This window comes from Pseudorasbora parva, chromosome 16 (genome assembly GCF_024679245.1).
Source record: "Pseudorasbora parva isolate DD20220531a chromosome 16, ASM2467924v1, whole genome shotgun sequence".
NCBI classification, from domain to species: Eukaryota; Metazoa; Chordata; class Actinopteri; order Cypriniformes; family Gobionidae; genus Pseudorasbora; species Pseudorasbora parva.
In genome coordinates this window covers 19,150,523-19,174,280 of record NC_090187.1, presented here as the reverse complement: position 1 = coordinate 19,174,280, position 23,758 = coordinate 19,150,523, and the positions used below count along the sequence as shown (strand labels likewise).

The window sequence follows — 23,758 nt, the reverse complement described above, 5'->3', positions numbered from 1 at the left end:
AGCTTGCTAAGAGCGGCTCATGTGCCAGGCATTCTGAATCAGTCCGGATTTGTTGTCCAGAGGCAATGTCCGGATAAGTTGTCTTTTTCGCCTCAGAAGACAATGTTCATTGCCCAACATATTTCTCCAAACACAGGGATGCGCTGGCCCACTACTGGCCCAGTCACCCTCTTATGCTTTTCCTCCAATCTTGATGTTACCTCAGGCCATCGAGAAGATCAGGGAAAGCAAATGCACTGTGCTTTTAATAGCCCCTATCTGGAGAAATCAGTTATGGTTCTTGCAACTGAGTCAGATGTCAGACACGGCCCTGTGGCCAATAACGCTGACAAGTGACCTCCTCATGCAGGCGAAAGGGAAAATCTGGCATCCCCGTCCTGACTTGTGGGCCCTTCATGTCTGGCCCATGAAGGGATTATAACAATGGTTATATTGCAGCATAGCTTAAAATCCAGAATTTAGAGTCGATTTGTGCATGCCCTGTCACAGCTGAACTCTCCTGTCTGCTTCCAATTTGCATGGACCGACAGTTATGTGTTGAGGCAGTTTGTGCCTGTGTTTGACTATATCTATGGATGCGTGTTACAATAGATGTGGTTTCTGGATATAACATACTCTCTTTAAATGTCTTTAAATAATACTCCTCCCAACATTTTAAGTAAATAAATAAATAAATAAATACAGTATGTTCCTTGAACAACCAGATCTATTTGCACTTGGCCGAGTCGCATCGTTTGAAGTGGTTTAACTGATTGGGTGCAATACATCTCAAATACGTTTTGAAGAGCATATACAACTGGGGCTCGTTTTTCTTACGTTGCTAACTCGGTTAGCTGGATTTGATGGTTGACGATTTCACTTGATCTTGTATTATTCGGTTCTTTGAAGCTAATCCTGGATTGGTCCGTAAACTTAAACCTGCTCAGGAGCAGGCTTATCTCATGTAAACAGGATTAGATTGCATATATTTAAGCAGAGGTGATTCTTAAAGTCTGTCTAGCCACTGATGCTTTTTCACCCTAATGTGAACCAGGGACAATAATAATTATTTAAAAATACATTTAAAATAATATAAGGTTGTGTAGTCTATCATAATATAGACACAGTCATTTTAACTCTGATATATTTAGGATTAATTACTTAAATTACCTAGACCAGTTAGTCTATGCCGTGTGTGCATTAATTTGAACCATGACAGCTATTATGGGAGTGGCTCGAAGCAGCAAATTACATGCAAAACTTTAAAGAAACTTTAGATGGATAATACTGTTATGTTTTTAGTATAATGCTGTCACGTAACAAATCTGCTTTAAAAGCAATAATTACAACATTGAAATAAAAATGTAAAGCCTGTACAAATACTCAATTGTTAATATAAATTGTTGGAATCACAAAAAAAAACAAAAAAAACATTTGCACATTTCATTTATCTATTATAAATTTTATGTCATTTTGGTTGCTTGGCTGTATCCATATAAAGATCCAGATATTTGTCAAGTTATATTCTTGTCAAGTTATATGATGTCACTACATTGCTGTCGTGATGCCAGCCAATGATTTTGGTTTTGAGTATCAATGCATCTGCCCTTTTCAGGGAACTTTAGAATTCGCAGTAATCTCAGACAACTTAATTCACATATTTTAATCCCACCCACAAATTTGTTTGTAGAACCAAATTAGCCAGATTACGATTAGAAGATCTAGGACCTATCAAATCTGGTCTTTTCATGACATGGAGACTATTAATTGGCTATCCAATTAATGAAATGCATGAAGTGGCCAAGTGTTGTTGATGTCATGGCTATAGCAACCACAACATCATAGTGCATCATAGTGTGAAAGTTCTAAGTATAATTCTTCTGTTGAATGTCTTTTTTGATTGTGTTCACATTCAGATCGAAACAGAGACAGAGGCAGTTTCATCGCTGCACTTGGATGACTGTTTATAAAGAACCATGGCCCCGCTTCAGTCGACCAGGTCAGACCTTTCCCAAATTATCTAATTTTCCCAGAATGTTTGTTCCAGGCATGGGGTCTTGTGACTTGGACTTGAGTCGCTATTTTTATGACTTGTGACTTGACAAAAAAGAAAATACTTGAGACTTGACTTGACTTGAGACACAATGACTTGAATGACTTGAGTGTTAATCACATCATGTTTTCATTTTGAATATAAAATTTCTAAATTTCTAAAAAAAAAATTGACCCAGCTGAAGTGCAGGCTGGGAAAAGCGTTGTCATGACTGAATCACGACACTACCATCAGTCATGCCCTCACGTACCTTACGCACACCAAACCCACTTAGATTAGATTTCACATCAACATGTCAGCCGGAGGGAAACTGAGGGTCGTCGCTTTCGGCTTAAACAATTATTCGCAAGATTGCAAAAGACGAACGTTACACACATTAACAAGACATGCAACATTAAAATCACGGCCAGAAAGCCAGTTAGCAAATGTAGTAATTAGGGCCGGGACTCGATTAAAAAAATTATCTAATTAATTAGAGGCTTTGTAATTAATTAATCGAAATTGATCGCATTTTAATCGCATATAAATATTTGACCTGAGAACAATGAGAAGTAATTTTTCACATGTATTTTTAGTATACCATTGAATAATGACTGAATACATAAGCTTAATCAACAAAATATTGTTTATTTATTTCAGTCCAGCAGACCAGCGCAATGTTTGCCATTAAGTTTAGCAAAAGCATATTTGTGATATTTGAGGCTCAATGTGCTGCTGTGATACGCTAACTCCTTGTTGTATAGCTTGCACACAACCCTGCTCTTGACGACGCTTCCATTCTTTCATTTTTAAAACAAAATTTCCCATCCACGGGGCCAAGCAAAGCAGTCTCATCAGCTTCTTCGTTCATGTTCACTCATGCCCTGCATCTCAATCAGCTCCCTAGTTCCCTAGTCGGGGCACTGATCAAGACATAAGTCAATGGGCTGACTCCCTGATCAGTGCCCTGACTACTGAACTAGGGAGCTAATTGAGACGCACCCATGTTGTTGTCGTGACTCCGGAGCGCTAGTTGGTGTTCCAGTAAAATCGGTCCGTCGAAACTGATTTATTGAAAAACGTTCCGCGGTGCAAAAATAAATGCGGTTAAATTTTTAATTTTTTTTGCGTAATTAATTAACGCGTTAAAGTCACGTAATTAATTAATCTTAATTAACGCGTTAAAGTCCCGGCCCTAGTAGTAATAGCAAAAGTAGCCAACTAGCCTCATACCGTGTTGGGGACAAATGTGGGCAAAATAATTTTGATTTATTAAAAAAATAAAAAACACTTCTCCTGATCTGAGTGGTACGAGACTTGGCTACTTTTCCTAAGTCTGCCACCTGAACACAGACACACAGACACACAGACACACAGACACACAGACACACAGACACACACAGACACACACAGACACACACAGACACACACAGACACACACAGACACACACACAGACACACACACAGACACACACACAGACACACACACAGACACACACACAGACACACACACAGACACACACACAGACACACACACAGACACACACACAGACACACACACAGACACACACACAGACACACAGACACACAGACACACAGACACACAGACACACAGACACACAGACACACAGACACACAGACACACAGACACACAGACACACAGACACACAGACACACACACACACAGACACACACACACACAGACACACACACACACAGACACACACACACACACACACACACACACAGACACACACACACACAGACACACACACACACACGAGGCGACTATCACTCTACACTATCCAAGAGGGGACCTGTGTTTCTAGACATTTTGAAGAAACAACAATGACATAAAACATTTTCTTTTAAGTTCCTTATTCATAATATAACTTCAAATAAGATTTTTTTTAAAAACATGCCAAGAGGGGACCTGAGCGATGTCTACCTATCCAACGGAATCTCCATAGACTCTAATGGAGCTGTGTGTGTGACCGATGTCTACCTATCCAACAGGGGACCTCCATAGTCTGCAGTGGAGCTGTGTGTGTGAATGTGAAGTGAGCTGGCAGTCAAGTCTGTCTTCATTATATATATGCCATCTCCACCATTACATTTCATTTACAAATAAATAACATTGTTTTTATTTATTTATATTAAATGCAGTTAAGCTTCGTACTGACTATATAATGTGTCAAGTAATATGTCTTTTTATAATAACTGTTCTTTTGAACGTACTGAGAAGTATTTATTTGTAACCTAAAATATACTTTAATGCCAATTATTTTGAAGCTTATTTTTAAATATTTTCATTACACAGTTGCAATGAAGTTACAATATGTAACATCAAGAAACACACTACACTTAGTTAGTCCACAAGTCTTCTTGTGCATAATACCTAATACATTACAGAAAAGTCATTTCTTTAAGAAATTCATTCTTTGTTGTGTCTTCATAATTACAGTATATGATCAGTCCACATCTCTCATTTAAGATTATTGTCAAGTACACCAACTTATTTACATTTGTGCCTGATTGTATTAGCTGCCTATTAAAATATAATGTCTGCTCTCTAAAATCCCCCCCAAAATCCTTTGTTCTTGAGATGTTAAGAGTGAGATTTGATTTCTTGCACCAATTAAAAAAATAAAATAAATCAAGGACTGGACAACAGAAATTGTTCTTTAGGGTAATAAGGTCCCGTTAGATAGTAAATCACGACGCCTGTGTGTTTGCAGTGACATTTCTTATCATCACAAACACACTGTAAATATTTAGAGTTTTTACAGCAATACCTGAGTTTAAAGGGTTAAATCAAGCAGAAATAGCTCTCTAATGAATTAATTGCAGGTCATTATTGAATAGTGTTACGTTACACACACACTGACTCAGGTCCCCTGTTAGATAGTAAATCACGACGTCTGTGTGTTTGCTTTGACATTTCTTATCACCACAAACACACTGCAAAGATTTAGAGTTTTTACAGCAATATCTGAGTTTAAAGAGTTAAATCAAGCAGAAATTGCTCTCTAATGTATTAATTGCAGGTCATTATTGAATAGTGATTATGTTGAACACACACACTGACTCAGGTCCCCTGTTAGATAGGAAATCACGACACCTGTGTGTTTGCTGTGACATTTCTTGCTGTCAAAAACACACTGTAAAGATTGAGAATTTTTACAGCAATACCTGAGTTTAAAGGGCTAAATCAAGTAGAAATAGCTCTCTAATGTATTAATTGCAGGTCATTATTGAATAGTGATTGTTACACACACACGGACTCAGGTCCCCTGTTAGATAGGAAATCACGACGCCTGTGTGTTTCTCTCCTCAACCCCCACAACCCCCCACACACAATTTACATTTCAATAAGGGAAGACTTGAAAAACCAGTTTGTGAACCACAGGCCAATAGAGCTCAAACTACCAATGTGGCAAAACCCTTCTCAAATAAACTAGAGAAGATGCTGGGATTTGCCCTGCCAAATTAAACTAAATTACAGTTTTTACAATCGCTAGGACACATTTCTCAATACTTTGGTAATTTTCAAAACTCTTCACACAGTTCTCCAAACCAACTTTCTGCTTCACAGCAGTTATTTCACATTCAAAATCCACAAAAACCAACAAAACACTTAATTCATATCTCAAATCAAGTGCCAATGATCCACAGTTTAGCTTGCACAGACTGGAGTTGTGATCACTGTGTGAAGAGTTTTGAAAAAGTGACTTTTTTTTTTATAAAAGAAAATTGTATATCACAGCTTAACTGTGGATCAACATTGCTTTAGCACAAAATGCATTCAATGGCAACATCTTTCAATTTACCTGAATTTCTCAGTTTGACACAAACACAATCCAAACTTTGTTCTACAGGCCAATTTGCACATCCTTACATGCTGTTTTCAAAAGTGTTAAACTTATGGACAAAACAATAACATAATACAAAACTGAAAGAGACAGCAATTTGCAACATTTATACAGTAATATTGTAATGCAATTTATCCTGCTAAAAAAAATCAAACACTATCAAAGCAACTTTGATGAAACTGAACACCGACACAAGTGTTAGACCATTACCATCCATTCAAAAGAGAAAACTTAGGAATAAAGTTTTACTGTAATGTAAGCATGCAGTGAATTATAAGCAGTACAGTGTCATTTTAGTTTTGTAAAGACATTTTAATTGTATAATGTTCCTGATGTTAGTGTTGGATGTAAACCTGTGCTGCTAGTGCTCTGTAAGAATGAGTTGATTTGTAAATGTAAAATTAACTGTTGTGAAGCTGAAAGTTGGTTAGTAAATTTATAAACTCCTCACTCAGTTCTCCTAAATATTAAGAAATGTGTCTTAGTGATTGTAATTGAATTTAATTTGGTGGGGTATTTGGTCTAGGACGTAGGTAACAGCTTTGGTAATGACCTTCTTTGTATCACCTGTGAAAGTCTTCATGCATTGAAATGTAAATTACTGGTGGGGGGTTGAGCAGCAAACTCAACACACACTATTCTCTATTCCAATTTCAAGAGCACATCTAAACCACTAGCCCAGACACATTACAAGTGAAAGCACAAATAAATACAAAAGATATGATCCACATGAAATAAACAGTGCTTTTCAGGACGGTCTGTCAGTAGTTGTAATATAACACTGTATTGTCCTCACTGTAAAAAAAAAAAAAAAAAAAGTCTAAATTAACTAATTTTTATTAGTTAATCATTTTTAAAGTTACTTTTTCTCAAAGTGTATGTTCACTTAATTGTTTCTATATGACATAAGCAACTATGTTTACTGGTATACTTCCTATTTTTTGAAATAATTTTGTATTAATTTGTCCACTTAAGAGCAAAAAGTCCTGAAGGATAGCTCAGTTTAGCATTCGTGGACTGTCAGAGATACAGCTTTTGGGGCGTGTGCTTCAGATGTTTATGCATATAGCACGTGAGTAATGAAGAGGCTACTAAAGCAAAAAAGGCCTTCTGAAGCATAGGGGCACGTTTGTGTAAGAACAATGTCCATATTTTAAACTTTATAGACTAAAATAACTATTTTTATTGAAAGAAATTGCGTTATTATGAAAAGAGTAACCCCTGACGCTAAGTTTTGTTTAGCTCTATCTTCTCTCTTCTGCATTTGTCAGTGCACATACGTCAAGGATTCATGGGTGAAGAAGGGTTACTCTTTAAAGGACAACTCCGGTGAGAAATGACCCTAGGGGTAATTAACAGATGGTGGTTTTTCCGAGTAGATCGTTCTCTGGGATGCGTTTTCATGAAAATCAAATGTAAAGAGTTTTATCTCTAAAAACAGATTTAAGTGATGAACTTTGACTTGAAATCTCATATGGTCCGTTTCTGGAAGAAAGCACTGAACGGGACAGAGAAAATAAATAAATAAAAATAAAAAAGTCTATGTAATTAGATTTCACAAACTTAATTGCTATCGACCAGCTCACTTAGCACAGCGTTCGTGGCTCGACTCGTCGAGACTGTTTTCCAAGATGGCTGCCGTCTGCAAACGCGTAATGCACTATGCTACCATGTTAGTGTGAGGCTATTTTGAGCCTTGTTAGTGGTATTAACTAGTGATTTAATTTCACTTATTCCATGCCCCATAGACAAGCATTATAAGCTAATCTGTTTTTAGAGATAAAACTCTTTAAATTCGATTTTCATGAAAACGCATTCCAGAGAACGATCTACTCGGTAACCATCTGTTAATGACCCCTAGGGGCATTTCTCACCGGAGTTGTCCTTTAAGCACAAGTTGATTCGTGTAGCACTGAAAACCGAAAGCTAGTATTTTAGTCTATAAATGTTTAAATATGGATATTTTTATTACACAAATGTACCGCTTCAGAAGGCTTTTATTAACCCCCAGAGCTGTGTGGATCAGTTATATGATGGTCAGATGCACTTTTATGGACCAACAAGGCACTGGCATTATAAAGCTGGGAAGAGCCAGGACTTTTTTAATATAACTTTAAATAACTCAGATTTTATTCATTTGAAAAAAGAATGTCATATACACTTGGGATGACTTGAGGGTGAGTAAATCATGGGCTAATTTTAATTTGTGGGTGAACTAACTGCTGTAAACTGGGCCCACAAACACAGTAGATCCCACAACCCCCCCACACAATTTACATTTCAATAAGGGAAGACTTGAAAACTCAGTTTGTGAGCCAAAGGCCAACCTAGAGGAAAGGAAAATCAAACATGAGATCTCTTTCTCAACTCACATCTTTCTCCTAGACAGAAATGAGATCAAGTGAACATCAAATTGAGACATAAGACTAAAGCCCCTTTCACACTGCGATTCCGGCAAATACACGGATAATGCGACCCGGCATTTGTTCCCGGGTCGCTAGATTTGGCCCATTCACACTGCCAGCGAAATACCGTAATATGTGCGCTTTTCACACACAACCCGTAACGGTCCCGGGTCGAGTTGACACGTGACGTCCGGATGTGACGTATAATGTACGAGTCGAAAAAGATTGGCGCCAAAGAATAAAGAAAGGCAAAACAGAAGTGATCTCATTGCTTTGTAAACATGGCTGTTGACCAGCAACTGGCGGCATTGTTGTTTTTGCTAAATGCCCAAATTACTTTATGTTTTTCTATATTGACTTCTTTCCGAAGAGTTAATGCGATAACGCGTACGCTGGAAGAAAAGCTTGCTGAGAGTAGGAAACAAAGTGAAGCAGCGAGACTTAGAGCACAGAGGCGCCATCGGATGCTAAAAGCTACCACTCTGTGTACACGGCTCATGCAACTGGGTGTTTCTGATAGAAGAATGTGGATGCTACAAAGACCTCAAGGTGCTGTGTTTTGGACTAATGTCCTCGAAAACTTCACCGCCGATCAGTGGCGTCAGCACTTTCGCATGTCACGCACCACGTTCGAGTTTGTTCTGCAACTTGTTGAGCGAAGTCTGAGACTAAAGTCTACAAACTGGAGAAAGCCACTTGAACCACGCCGTAGATTGGCTATTGTTTTGCGGTGGTATGCTACCCCTGGCGAATACCGCACAATCGGTTGTCTTTTTGGTGTGGGGCTGTCGACTGTTTGTACTCTGGTTCATGAAGTGCTCATAAACGACCGCGTCACGTACCGTTCCACTGAGCTGGCAAACGATCTCATCTTCAGCGCGGAGAGTAAGGAGCTCCGTGGTCTCAACTTGTGTCCAGTTTGCGCACATTTCTGCGTGTTTAAGTTTAATTTGTGTGCGAAAACTCTCTGCGTTTAAAACACCGACTAGCTCCTCTGGCACTACAGGGTTGTATTATAGAAAAAAACAAGCTCTAGGAGTCGCACGATAACTACGTCATCACTACGTCACATCCGTTGCGGCATTAGTTTCGGCTTTTGTTCACACAGCGCTCGTCCCGGGTCGAATACCGCAATATTACTAGGTCCCCGACCCGGGTCGAATTCGGTAATCAATCCCGGGACGTGGTTGCTTTCACACAGAAGGCGACCCGGCAATGTTCCGGGAATATTCCGGGTCCGATGTGCAGTGTGAAAGGGGCTTAAGTCTCCTGCTTCTCACATGTTTATCCCGAGACAAAAAATGACATTCTCTCATGTTTATGTCCTCTAAAGTTTCATCTCAACAACATCACATACTATGCTCGGATTTTTCTCCTTGGCTAGAGAGACTGGATTGCTCATATGTGTCTCCTCTAAAGTTTCAGAAGAGATCTCAACAGTATCGCACGCTGTGCTCAGACTTGTCTCTTCAGCTAGATACTCTGGAACTCTCACTTTTGTCACCTCTAAAGTTTCATAAAAGATCTCAATAACATCGCACATTGTGCTCAGAATATTCTCCTTAGTTAAAGTCTCTGGCACTCTCAAATTTGTCAAACAAATTTTGGTCACTTTTTCAAAACTCTTCAGACAGTGATCACAACTCCAGTCTGTGCAAGCTAAACTGTGGATCATTGGCACTTGATTTGAGATATGAATTAAGTGTTTTGTTGGTTTTTGTGGATTTTGAATGTGAAATAACTGCTGTGAAGCAGAAAGTTGGTTTGGAGAACTGTGTGAAGAGTTTTGAAAATGACCAAAGTATTGAGAAATGTGTCCTAGCGATTGTAAAAACTGTAATTTAGTTTAATTTGGCAGGGCAAATCCCAACATCTTCTCTAGTTTATTTGGGAAGGGTTTTGCCACATTGGTAGTTTGAGCTCTATTGGCCTGTGGTTCACAAACTGGTTTTTCAAGTCTTCCCTTATTGAAATGTAAATTGTGTGTGGGGGGGTTGTGGGGGTTGAGGAGAGAAACACACAGGCGTCGTGATTTCCCATCTAACTGGGGACCTGAGTCAGTGTGTGTGTGTGTAACATAATCACTATTCAATAATGACCTGCAATTAATGCATTAGAGAGCTATTTCTGCTTGATTTAACTCTTTAAACTCAGGCATTGCTGTAAAAATTCTCAATCTTTACAGTGTGTTTGTGACAGCAAGAAATGTCACAGCAAACACACAGGCGTTGTGATTTTCTTTCTTACAGGGGACCTGAGTCCGTGTGTGTGGAACATAATCACTATTCAATAAGGACCTGCAATTAATACATTAGAGAGCTATTTCTGCTTGATTTAACCCTTTAAACTCAGGTATTGCTGTAAAAACTCTAAATCTTTACAGTGTGTTTGTGACAGCAAGAAATGTCACAGCAAACACACAGGCGTCGTGATTTACTATCTAACAGGGGACCTGAGTCAGTGTGTGTGGAACATAATCACTATTCAATATTGACCTGCAATTAATACATTAGAGAGCTATTTCTGCTTGATTTAACCCTTTAAACTCAGGTTTTGCTGGAAAAACTCTAAATCTTTACAGTGTGTTTTAGTGCTGCAACGACGCGTCAACGTTATCGATGACGTCGACTACGGAAATACGTCGACGTTCGTGAAATGCGTCGACGCGTCGTGTCAGATGTTCATCTCGCGTAATGTTGGCTTCTGCTCCTGGTTCTATCACAAAAACCTAGACAGCGAATATCAAAAGTATGGGAATACTTTAAACAGAGGCCAAACAGTGTTTCCCACACATAGACTAATTTGTGGCGGACTGCCACATAATCAATAACGGCCGCCACATTCGTCATTCATTCATTTTTACGCTATTTAAAAGACGCACGCATATTCGTTTAGCTGCGTTTCCTTAAGTTCTCTCTCCGCCCTTTTGCGCATCTCTTACTCACTCTCACACACACACACACACACACGTGGGTTGAATCGACCGTAAAACAAGTTTTATTGCATTTTGGCGCATTTAGTGTGACATAGCTTTTAAAACCAGAGCAGTTGAATAACAGAATTGCGACACGCCTTCATCACGCGGCAGCGCGCGGTCATGGCGCTCATTATAATTCTAAACAAACCAGCGCGGTGTCAATCAATACAGACCAGTGTTTCCCAACCGGGATCCCGAGCAAAAGATGCCGGGACGCACTTACACCGCGGTTCATCTCACATCTGATGACGCATCTTTAATATGGGTTGTAACTTGAAAATAATGCTGTTTGTATGTTTCTGTCGATGGATACGTGCTGACTCCTCAGGTACACTACAACAACAGCGATAATAAAAGAAAAACGTGGGCAAAACGGTCCCTCTTTGTAAACTTTATAAAACGCATGCGAGTGCTGCTGTACGTCCGAATATAAGCAGTCATTTTCACCGTCATCACCCCCGTGTAGCCAGAAGACGCGAATGAGAAGATCTGTCTCTGTGCACTCGTCCCAAAGCGCGCAAATATTGAGTTATCTTTCAAATCCTGTGCTTAAACGGACAAACTCACAAAAAATATGTCAAAATGTCATAGCCTACTCTATGCCTTAAGTGAACTTTATACAGAAAATACGACGACTATCCGTGGGTCTGATTAAAGGGGCAGTAGCCTTCACTGCTGTCTGTTTAATGTCAAACAAAAGATAAAGACATCACTCACTGCTCCTGACTGAATAGCTTTTGTAAGTTTAATAAGGATTATTATTTTTTTAATTTTAAACAGTTAAATGTGTGGTTATTTTACTTTTGATTACTTCATTCCATTTCTCTAAAAACTAATGTTAGACCTACCTGAAAAGCATTGTTTATTTTATGCTCATCTTTGCTTAATAGTATTTATTTGTGCTGCTGCTTCTATTTAAGTTATCTGTTCTTATTTTCTTTATTTTCATTTGACAGTAGTCCTTTTTCCCCTGAACATAGCAAATACCGAACTGTACTGAAACGTGAACCTAAAACCGCGATACAAAGCGAACTTTGAGCAGTCTGTACTGTTACACCTCTAGCGTAACTTATGTGAGGGGGTGCCACAGAATTGTGAAAAATTTCAAAGGGTAAAAAAATTAATCGTTAGATTAGTCGACTAATCGAAAAAATAATCGTTAGATTAGTCAACAGAAAAAATAATCGTTAGTTGCAGCTCTAGTGTGTTTGTGATGGCAAGAAATGTCACAGCAAACACACAGGCGTCGTGATTTAATCCTGGACCTGGCCTGTAGACCCGTTCGCAATTTGGTGTTGGGGGAATTTCTCATTTGAACTGAGTTAGTGGGTCCCTAGACATGAAAAATCACAGAGGTGCTCGTCCGCCATAGTGCCACGAATGACGTAGTGGTCAAATCAAATATGGCCGCCATCGGATGATGATGAAAATCCAACATATTTGTTTCTGAATGTTTATACACATGTAATACCTCTATTTTGACTAATTATGGTATGTGGAATTCATTTCTGCTATTGATATGACCATATTGGGTGATTTTGACCTTAAAGGGGGGGTGAAACACCCAGTTTCAGTCATCTCATGTCAGTCTTGAGTACCTATAGAGTAGTATTGCATCCTTCATATCTCCGAAAAGTCTTTAGTTTTATTATATTTATAAAAGAAATATGGGCTGTACCGAGTCTTTCTGGAAAAAAACGAGCGCCTGGAGGCGTATCGTGTGGGCGGAGCTAAAGAATGACGAGTGCGGACAAAGCGGTGACGTCCTCAAGCGTGGAGAAGCCCATGCTATCGATCTCAGCTAATAGATATAATCCAGAATCAGATTCGGAGGCTGAAATAAATTGAACAGGAGAAATATTAACAGCAGGATATGTGTGTGTTTCCTCGCAGTTTGATTCGGTTTATGGACTATTGTAAGGGGCTAAACCTTAGCAGTAGCAAGCAAAACGGTTTTGCACATCATACTAGTGTAACGTTATACATAGAACAGCAATGAAGTCCACTAGCACATTTGAATGACGAAGCACGCGATCGTGTCGTTTACTGATGTTTACTCACACGACGATAGCCAACAGCACAGACATTTGAAGCAGTTTTACTCACCGGCTGCTTCCAAAGCAGGACCGAACCTTTATCGCTGGGACCGCTCCGTCAAAAACACACTTCTTTGGTATGATTTGGTGAAGTCCTGTGACAGCAGTGACTGTAGAGATCCACTTTGCGACGCAGTGTTTGGAGTGTTTATGGGCGTGCATTTCCTCTCTCGCTCTAGTCACTTGCGCGCGCACCCTACTGGGAGAAGAGCCCGTACGGCCCATACAAGGACCTTCTGCTCTGTCGACGTCAAGCCGAGCCATACTCGAAAAAAACTCTCCGAAACCGGAGGGAGTATTTTTGACACAGAAATACTCCATCAAACGTCCAACATTAGTTTTGAAACTTTGTCTATGTTTAGGATGGGAATCCAAGTGTTTAACAGTGTAAAAAGCTCAGTATGAATGAAACAGCATCCCCCCCCCCCCTTAAAATGGCATGGTCATAGTCATTTTCCTATTCTGAAGAATCTCAAAAGACATGTACATGCGAACTAACTACATTTATAGTCTGCCCTTATACTGTGTATTGTGTATACAATACTAGACAGAGTTCACAAAAAATAAGAGGACAAGATTTAACTTTTCTTGTATTTTACCAGGAGTATCAAAAGATACTTCTCACTTCATCTCACTATTGAGCATCACACCAATTGATCAACAGTGAGCATGCTATCATCTTGATGCGTCACTGTCAAAGACAGTGATTAAAGGACATATTCTGACTGGAGATGACTGTATGAGCAACGTGGGGACTAAACATGCTGCTATGGCTTCTGACCCAGTGCAATACTTAGCCAACTTTGAAGAGGCAGACACCTTGACAGAGCAAGATGCAGCTAAGACATTTGATGATTTCAGGATAGAAATCTACACCAGTGGAAGTTCTGGAATTGATGCTCTCCCTTCCACAAGTAGTGGGATCAGAGGCCACATCCAACGAGGGGCTTTTCTGGTTCATACGACATGCCACTTGCTTGCAACTTTGGCACACCCCTGCCATCAAAATGTCTGAAGCCCATACCACCAAGTCTGCTCACATTGTAAGTGTGCAGGCAAGTGTGACAATCGCCGATGTGGCTGTTGTGCTGCTGAAGTTTCATGCACCATATTCTGCCATGGAAAAATCATCCTGTAAAAACCCATCCCACTAACATGCATGAACACATACAGTACACTTTGAGAGAAATCAGACTATATGGTGCACTTTTAGTTAATTTGATATGATGTCATTTGTATCAGTTTTATTGCTTCTTTAGCTTAGAAATCTAGACACACCCTAGTGGCAGCAAAGCTAATTTGCAGCCAGGGTAGTCTAGCAACTCTTCGTTGAATTGTGAGCTGTAAAAAACTAACTCTGGTCAGGCCAATTACATTGTGTAAAGAGTCGGTGGGCGGGCTTAATATAATGACAGCAGAGTTGCGGAGGTTCCGCGTGCTACTTGTAAACAAAGAAGCTGTCAAACAGCGGTCTTTCAAATTGGCTTTGGCCGCGACTCTGGAAGACTCAGAGTTAAGCTTCTCTTTGAGAAAAGAACGGTACTGAAATCATTCTTAAGAAAGGAAGATGTGTTCGGAGTTTTGCCGATACAGCGAAAGTTTAATCTATCAACTAGTTCAACTTCACCTTCTTCGTTGCTCTGGTTGGTTGTAGCTTTATCCTATTGCGTGCAGAGTAAATTTGAAAGACAACCGTTTATCCCGCCTCTCAGATTGAGCACTGCCAATGGGAAGTTCCCAGGCCCAACATCTTGTCAGGCTATTGCTACATAGTTTTATTTGCACCCAATTGTTTTATTTTATATCATTGTACAAACACCCAATTAAACTAAAACTTCAAAGGGGATGTTTATAATTGTTACATTTCGTCTCTTCATGTCTTGTTATAATTAAAACAAATCATTGAGGGAAACAATAATAAGTGACTATAAAGAAAAAATATTTTTTTATAAAAAAAAATATGTTGACCTTGATATTTCAATGACAAGATGATCCTTAATGTTAAAAAAATATTAGCAATGAATGTTAAATGTCAGATTTAGTAGAATTAAACTTATTGCATCTGGCTTTTATTCCTAATAATGGCCAAGTTATGGCCAAAGTCTTCTGAATAGGAAAATTACCTTGACCATGCCTGATAAAGGTCAAAATTCACCCATTATGGTCATAACAATATCAGTAATTAATTCCACATACAATAGTAAGTCTAAATGGAGGTATTACAACTGTATAAACATTCAGAAACATAGAAGTTGGATTTTCATCATCATCCGATGGCGGCCATATTTGATTTGACCACTACGTCATTCGTGGCACTATGGCGGACGAGCACCTCTGTGATTTTTCATGTCTAGGGACCCACTAACTCAGTTCAAATGAGAAATTCCCCCAACACCAAATTGCGAACGGGTCTACAGGACAGGTACTGGATTCTAACAGGGGACCTGAGTCATTTTGTAAATCATAAATAAATCAAAAGTGGTTAATTAAAAAAAACTCATAAATGTATAAGGCGGTAAAACATGGGCCTTTTACATGGGTCAAAAGTCACACATTATTTTTAAAAATACTTGGCTAAAATAAAATGTTTTTAATAATGTCTATGTTAACACTTGTTTAAAAGAACTTTAGATGCAAAGTTTGTACCATTTACCGTACCGTTTATTTTGATAAATATAAGAATGCATTATTTTTCAATAAATATAGGCTACTGTCATTAAAATGTTATATGTATATATATACACACACAGAAACAATAAACTATTTACAAAAGCATTAAATGAGATCCCTTAATAATTTAATAGTTTTACGGTCTGTCCACGGCCATGATGGATGGTATTTACAATATTTATTTGTTGAAACTGAAGCAACACACATTTTGATTGCAGATGTATTTCTAATTACATCCTGGTTGTTTAGATTTTTTAATAGTTTTTTCTTGGATCCTGTAGTATTTAATTTTAAAGTAATGCAAAGTTCAAAACTAGTCAGGGTATTTAGTAAAGAGATATAATCTACATGATGTTTGTTCCTTTAGTAAGCAGCCTGTTAAACAGCAGCTGTAGAGTCAGAGGACAGCAGGCCATTCAAACAATAGAGGAGTGTGTGTGTGTGAACGATGTGTGTTTAAGGGCCATTGCAGTTCTTGCTCCAGCCTACAGGGGAGCTGCTGAGAATGGCCTTAAACACTCACACACTCTTAGGTCCCCACTTGGTCAAAATTTTTAAAAATTGTTTTTTCTTGATTTTAACATGATTTAAACTAGTGTTGTCAAAAATATCGATATTTCGATATATATCGATACTGGAATATCTGAAACAATACGATTCTCAGTTTTTACAGTATCGATACCAGCTGCGCGCTCCTCTCCGACCGAAAGCGAATTGACACACACCGGCATATTCTCACTCAGCACCCTCTGAGCACGGCGAACACGCGTTCTGCTGGACTTTTTCCTCATGACAGTGTGTTAGTGTGTGATCGGTCTGAATTTCTCGCGGGATTGCACATAAATTAATTCTACTAATCCCCGCAGATTTCGTGCTCACATCTGAAGCGCACACACATAGCCTACCGTAATAAAGCCGCCTCTGACATGATACAAGTGCAAACATTTGCTTCTTTTTCCAGCTTATTATTGGTCAAATACACTCAAAGAATTATCAGTGCACATCTGGAAGAGGATTAACGTAAACACAGTCACAAACAGTTCAGGAAGAACGAGTAACAGGAACAGTGTTTAGGATCCATGCGTCCGTTAGTCTTAAAGGGACCGCAGTCATTTGTTATTCAAACTACAAAAAGACAAACGATCACACTGCGCTTTACTGATCAACTTGTGTAACTTTAATAGTTTCATCTGTACGCTATTGAATTTTTTACAAAGAACATTATCCAATGTTGTTTTAAATGTAATTACTATGCATTTTTTTATTCAGTTTCTTATCTAAATGTTAGACCTACCTGAAAAAATAAAGCAGTCTATTTAATTTGTATCTTCTATTCTATTGCATTTATTTTTGCTATTGTTTGTAATCTGTTTATTTGTTCTTATTTTATTACTGTATACTCGTCTTTTTAAATTCAATTTACCATTCGAAATCAAGCTTTCTTGTGCTGTGTGTAAGCTATTGCAACACAATTATGTTACCCCATCGTAAAAAATACATTGAGATAGCAAAAATTTGTGAGATAATTTTAATAGTAATTGATCAATTGATCAATAATTGTTCAAATCAAAATGATGCCCAACCCTAAGGAACATGCTGGCCACATGAATTTTTAGTAAAAATAACAATGAATAATAACAAGTTCTGTTGTCATATTAAGCATCTTATTTATTTATTTATTTTTTTTTACTGTGGTATCGATTTAGTATCGATATATCGATATTTTAGGCTGGTATCGTATCAAAGTCATAATTTTGGTATCGTGACAACACTAATTTAAACACACACACATGTAGGTCCCTACTTGGTCAAATATTTAAAAAATCACCAGAGGTTTCTTTTAGTTTTTTACTTCATTTTCACATGATTTAAAGCATGACCAACAGGGGACTTGAAAAATGTCCCCACTTGGCTCAGAGGTCCCCTGTTGGTGAGTGTGTAACGACGCCAAGGTCCCCTGTTAGATAGGCAGACAAGTACACACACACACACACACACACACACACACACACACACACACACACACACACACACACACACACACACACACACACACACACACACACACACACACACACACTCACACACACACTCACACTCACACTCACACTCACACTCACACTCACTCACACACACCAGGGATGGAAATTAGCACCCGCCACCAGCCAAATGCGGGTGATTTTGAGTTGTGGCGGATAAACTCGCTTCACCTACCGGCCACCGTGGCGGGTAAATAAAAATAGCATACTGTTTCCCCTCTTTATAAACTGTGTTCAGTGCATGCGAGTGCGGCCGTATGTCCGAATATGACCAGTCGTTTTCGCCGTCATTACCCGGATGTAGTGTCAGAAGACGCGAATACTCGCGCGCGCTGAGAGAAGATCCGTCACTGTCATCCGGAAGCGCGCACCCGTCTCACAGCGCACAAATATTGAGATCTCTTTCAAGTCTTGTGCTTAAACGGACAAACTCACACAAAAAGTATGCCAACATGTTCATCTTGATGAGAATTCTAGTAGACATAGTCTGAATATGCCTTAAGTGAACTTTATACAGTCGTGAAAGATGACGCATATCCCTCTATTAGGTCTTAAAGGGGCAGTAGCTTTTACTGCTATGTTTAATGTCAAACAAACAATAAGGACATCACTCACTGCTCTTGATTGAATAGCTTTTGTAAGTTTAATAAGGAATAATCTTTCATTTAAACAGTTAAATATGCAGTTATTTTACATTTGATTACTTTATTACATTTCTGTAGGCTAGTAGACCTGTACATTATTATTTAATGTACACATGAGTGAGGTCAAGTTAAACATTTTACTTTGAATTTTATTTTATACTGTTTGATGTTGCAATGTGCTAAATAAATATTTGCATAATTTGTAATTAATTTATTATTTTAAACTTTAATATTAATTAATGCAATTTTAAGTAAAGTTTCTCAGTCATAGCATTAGCCATAAATGCAATGGATAATTGGCATAATTTCTTTTAGTGCTTCGGTTTCAGCCAATAATTTTTATTTCGGTGCATCCCTACTGACAATGTTCTGCTCGGTATGTCGTCAACACGCTTCAGGAGATGCCAAAACTAGTAGTTTCATTGTTGGTACTAAAAACCTAAAACTGGAAGCCATAAAAGACCACGAATCATCCAAATGCCACATCCAGGTAAAAAAAAAAAAAAAGAGAGAACATAGAGCCCTACTCATTTAATGAAATGTATATCAGTTCATGGTTTGTGTGTGTATAAGAGTGAAAAAATGTCAATAAACAGCTTAAGTATTGTAGAGCTTGTAGTATTAATTTTCACGTGCAGTTACACATTGTCGGTTAAAAACAAGAAAGTGGCTGGTAAAAACATTGAGTGGCTGGTAGATTTTGAAATCCACCAGCCACAGTGGCCGGTGGACAAAAAAGTTAATTTCCATCCCTCACACACACACTCACACACTCACACACACACACACACACAATATTCTACAATGTTAAATGGGTGGGGAAAAAATTGCGAGTGTGTGAGTGAGAGAGAGGGAGGTGTTCAGAGAGGAGGCTGTTGGATGTTAAGCTGTTATTTGTTTTATGGACTCAATATTGAAAATTTAAAATGTTTCAAACACTGTTGGCAAAAGTGAAAAATAAATCATTTTATGAAGTTACAATTTTGTTTGATTCCATGATGTATTTTACTAAACATGAGTATTTACAATCCAAATCCAAATGATTGTAATTTACTGACAGGTACTTATATATTGTCTTTTCACTTTTTTAAAGGGTTAGTTCACCCAAAAATGAAAGTTCTGTTATTAATTACTTACCCTAATGTCGTTGGGTACCTGTCAGACCTTTGTTAATCTTAAGACACAGATGAAGATATTAGTGTCTTTACAGTATTGTGATCTGAGCACAGTGTTCATATTGTTAGCTAGTGTATATCTATGTCATAATCCATTGTTTCTCCTCACACAATAACTACATTTTGGTACTCTTAACCCCATTAAAGGGTTAGTTCACCCAAAAAAGAAAATTTGATGTTTATCTGCTTACCCCCAGTGCATCCAACCTGTATGTTTGTTTGTTTCTTCACTAGAACACAAATGAAGATTTTTAAATCTAACCGTTGCCATATAATGCATGCCAATGTTTTTTTTAATATATGAGAGCCTCAATCAATCAATCAATCAATCAATCAATCAATCAATCAATCAATCCATCAATCCATCAATCCATCAATCCATCAATCCATCAATCCATCAATCCATCAATCAATCAATCAATCAATCAATGTTATTTATACAGCGCTTTTACAATGACGATTGTTTCAAAGCAGTGTTAAACAGGACAATATTGCAACAAAATTTTATTTGGCAGTACAGTCACTCCGGAGAAAAACAGTGATGTTATCAGCTCATTTCAATTTATCTTACAGCGACAATGTTGGCAGATCAGTATTATAGTTTATAGATTTAAATAAGACATAAATAATTATTATTTAATTATTAAATAAATATATTTTATTTGTATATTTAGTTGAATAACTTAGATCATAAGTTTAGTGTCCCCAACTGAGCAAGCCAAGCCAAAGGCAACAGTGGCAAGGAACCAAAACTCCATCAGGGCATGACGAAGAAAAATAAACCTAGGCAGAAACCAGGCTCAGTTGGGGTGCGAATTCTCCTCTGGCCTATTAACAAACAGTGTATGATTATTACAGGAGAGTAAAAAACACATACATATCAATCCATATTAAACCCTGCAGCTCTGATGATACATTGATGTCTTAAAACACGAATCGATTGGTACGGAAAAACCGAACAGTATTTGTTTACCTCACAGCAGACAAATTATATCTAGTGTTCCCATACATCAGTGTGTGTATATATTGTATATATATATATATAATATATTGTATATATTATTTATGTACTATATATATGTATATATATACCATATATATATATATATATATATATATATATATATATATATATATATATATATATATATATATACATATATATATATATATATATATACATACATATATATATATATATATATATATATATATATATAGTACATAAATATAGATGCCTCATTGAGAGGCATCTATGTACATATTTCTATGATCGCAGCGGGTTTTGACCTTATTCGACGGAAGTACTGACGGATGGAACACTAGATAAAATTGTCTGCTATGAGGTAAAAAAATAACAAATACTGTTTGGTTCCTCGCAGAAACCGATCGTTTCGTGTTTTAAGACATCAATGTATCATCACGAGCCACAGGGTTTAATATGGATTTGTATGCATGTGTTTTTTACTCTCATAGTGGCTCTTATAAAAAAAACAAAAAAAAAACATTGACATGCATTGTATGACAATGGTTGGAGTTAAACATTTTCATTTGTGTTCTACTAAAGGAACAAAGACAAAAAGGGGTAAGAATATAAACATACAATTTTCATTTTTGGGTGAACTAACCCTTTAATGCGAAATATAGCTGACAGTAGTTGTGTCCCTCAGGTATCTCCATGAGCCTAGTGGAGTCTAAAGATGGCATTCAGCACTTCACCTTTGAACATAATCGTGAATATCAGCAAGTCCAGTTCAAGTTTTTTGATGCGGTCGAGTCAATGGACCCCAACAACATTGTGGTAATTTTATTCTAATGTTATTAGCTACGGACTGATTTGATTTGATGTTTTTATTTTAATTTCTTTAATGCGCACAAGAGAAATATGTATGTGATGCTCTATTTCTCTTTTTTTCCCTTCAGGCTCTCCTGCAGCTGAACCCTTATCATATTGATTCCCTCCTCCAGCTGTCAGATGTATGTCGCATGCAGGAAGATCAAGAGACAGCCAGAGATCTCATTGGTGAGGAAATTCTCTGATGTGCTGAATGAGACCAGTGACTAGACATGTGCCGATTTTCGATAATGCGATTTATCACGATAATGAATATGCACGATATTGTTATCGTGGGCACTTTAAAATATCGTAAATAATAATTTATTAACAATTTATAATTTTTTTATAATGCACTCAAGAATACTTTGCCCATCAACCGAATAAATGCTCAACACCGCTGTATTCTGCGTCAAAGGGACACGTGCTCAGATATAAACAAGCCCAACGTGCGTTTGCACATGACTGAACCGGTGAAGGAGACGCGCTGCTGAAGTGCCGCTCAGTGACAGCAGAGGGCGCTGATGAACTGCAGAATGCAGCCGGTTACCCCGGAAACCAGCAAAAAAAAAAAAAAAACGCGTGTAGTTTTTTAAAACAGCCATTCGTTTTTGTAATCTCAATGTTGTTCATCAAAGCACCAAATACTTAATACTTAAAGACTTAATAGGCTATTTTTTTCCAAATTTAAACCTTTTTATGTTTTAATCTGGACTACAACATACCCTAATAATTAGAACTGTTCTAATTATTTGTTATTGTTCAGTAAAACTTTGAGATACGACTTCATTAGTTAACATGTTAATTCATTATTACCAAACTGACAATGAAAAATACTTATAAAGAATTAATCATTCTATGTTAATTTCTTAGTTACTTTTTAATAACATTAAAATCAAAATCAAAATAACTTTTTTAATGGACCTAAGATAAAACTAACAATGATCAGTATTTCTTAACTAACATTAACAAAAACATTATACTTTCTGTACCAAATGTAGCTATTGCTCAATCTTAGTTAATGCATTAAATAATGAGACCTTATTGTAATTTGTAAGCCTACCTGTTGTTCTTTATAGCCTAATTCTTTTGCACTTTAATCTGTTTGAAAATTGTACATTTACAGCTCTGAAAAAAATCAAGAGACCACTTAACATTGATTTCTCAAGAGGGGTCTCTTAATTTTTTTTCCAGAGCTGTATATATTTTTGGTGCATTATTGTATTTAAATATTCAGTTATTTTTGTTCTTACAAAAATAGTTCTTAAAGCTGTTATGCTATGGCAACACTTTTTTTTGCAACTTATTTCAATATCGTGATATCGTATATCGTGATAAAACTTCATCAATTAATCGCAACATGAAAAATTGATATCGGCACATGCCTACCAGTGACCTTTGTGAGACAGTGTTTTTACAGAGAAGCCCTACACTTAATAAATAAAAAAAAAAAAAAATTTTTTAATTTAAAATATTTGAGCACAGCCAATCTGGAATTCTTTCCCCACCACCGTTTAAAAAAAAAACGTTGCCAGCCACCACCAAGGTTTTTGATAATTGTCTTATTCTAGCTTCATGCATTCCTTTTTTATCAATACTTAAATATGGGTTAAACATTTAATTAAAAAAATCAACATTTTGAACCAAAAAGCTGAGAAAATCTAGCCTAGAAATCTAGACACACCCTAGTGGCAGCAAATCGAATTAGCCAGTGTCGTCTAGCAACTCCTCATAGACTTGCGAGCTGGAAAAACCAAACTCTTGTCAGGCTAATCACATTGGCCCTCATTTATCAAAAGTGCGTACACCAAATTTCCAGCGTACACCTTGCGTACACCCAACCTTAAGGTGACTTTGAGATTTATCAATATGGACGTTGGCGTAAGGCACGCTCAAATACTACGCCAGCTAAGGAGATGGTGTACGCACGTTTGAGTTAGAGCGGAAATGTGCAGGAAAACAATAACACCACAAAACGCACTGACAAAGATATGCTATATTATGACCCACTGTAAAAAACAACAACATATTAATT

The 23,758-nt window shown here is 37.6% G+C and overlaps 1 protein-coding gene across 2 annotated transcripts in view; it reads left to right on the top strand.

Annotated features, from left to right (window-relative positions):
- The window catches only part of tcf25 (transcription factor 25 (basic helix-loop-helix)), a 219,385-nt gene that overhangs the window by 55,742 nt on the left and 139,885 nt on the right, over window positions 1-23,758 (top strand). For both annotated transcript variants that reach the window (XM_067419911.1, XM_067419910.1), the window contains exons 6-8: window positions 1,896-1,978; window positions 21,560-21,690; window positions 21,813-21,912. In XM_067419911.1, the coding sequence (XP_067276012.1) occupies window positions 1,896-1,978; window positions 21,560-21,690; window positions 21,813-21,912 (314 nt within the window). The remainder of the gene's footprint in view (window positions 1-1,895; window positions 1,979-21,559; window positions 21,691-21,812; window positions 21,913-23,758) is intronic.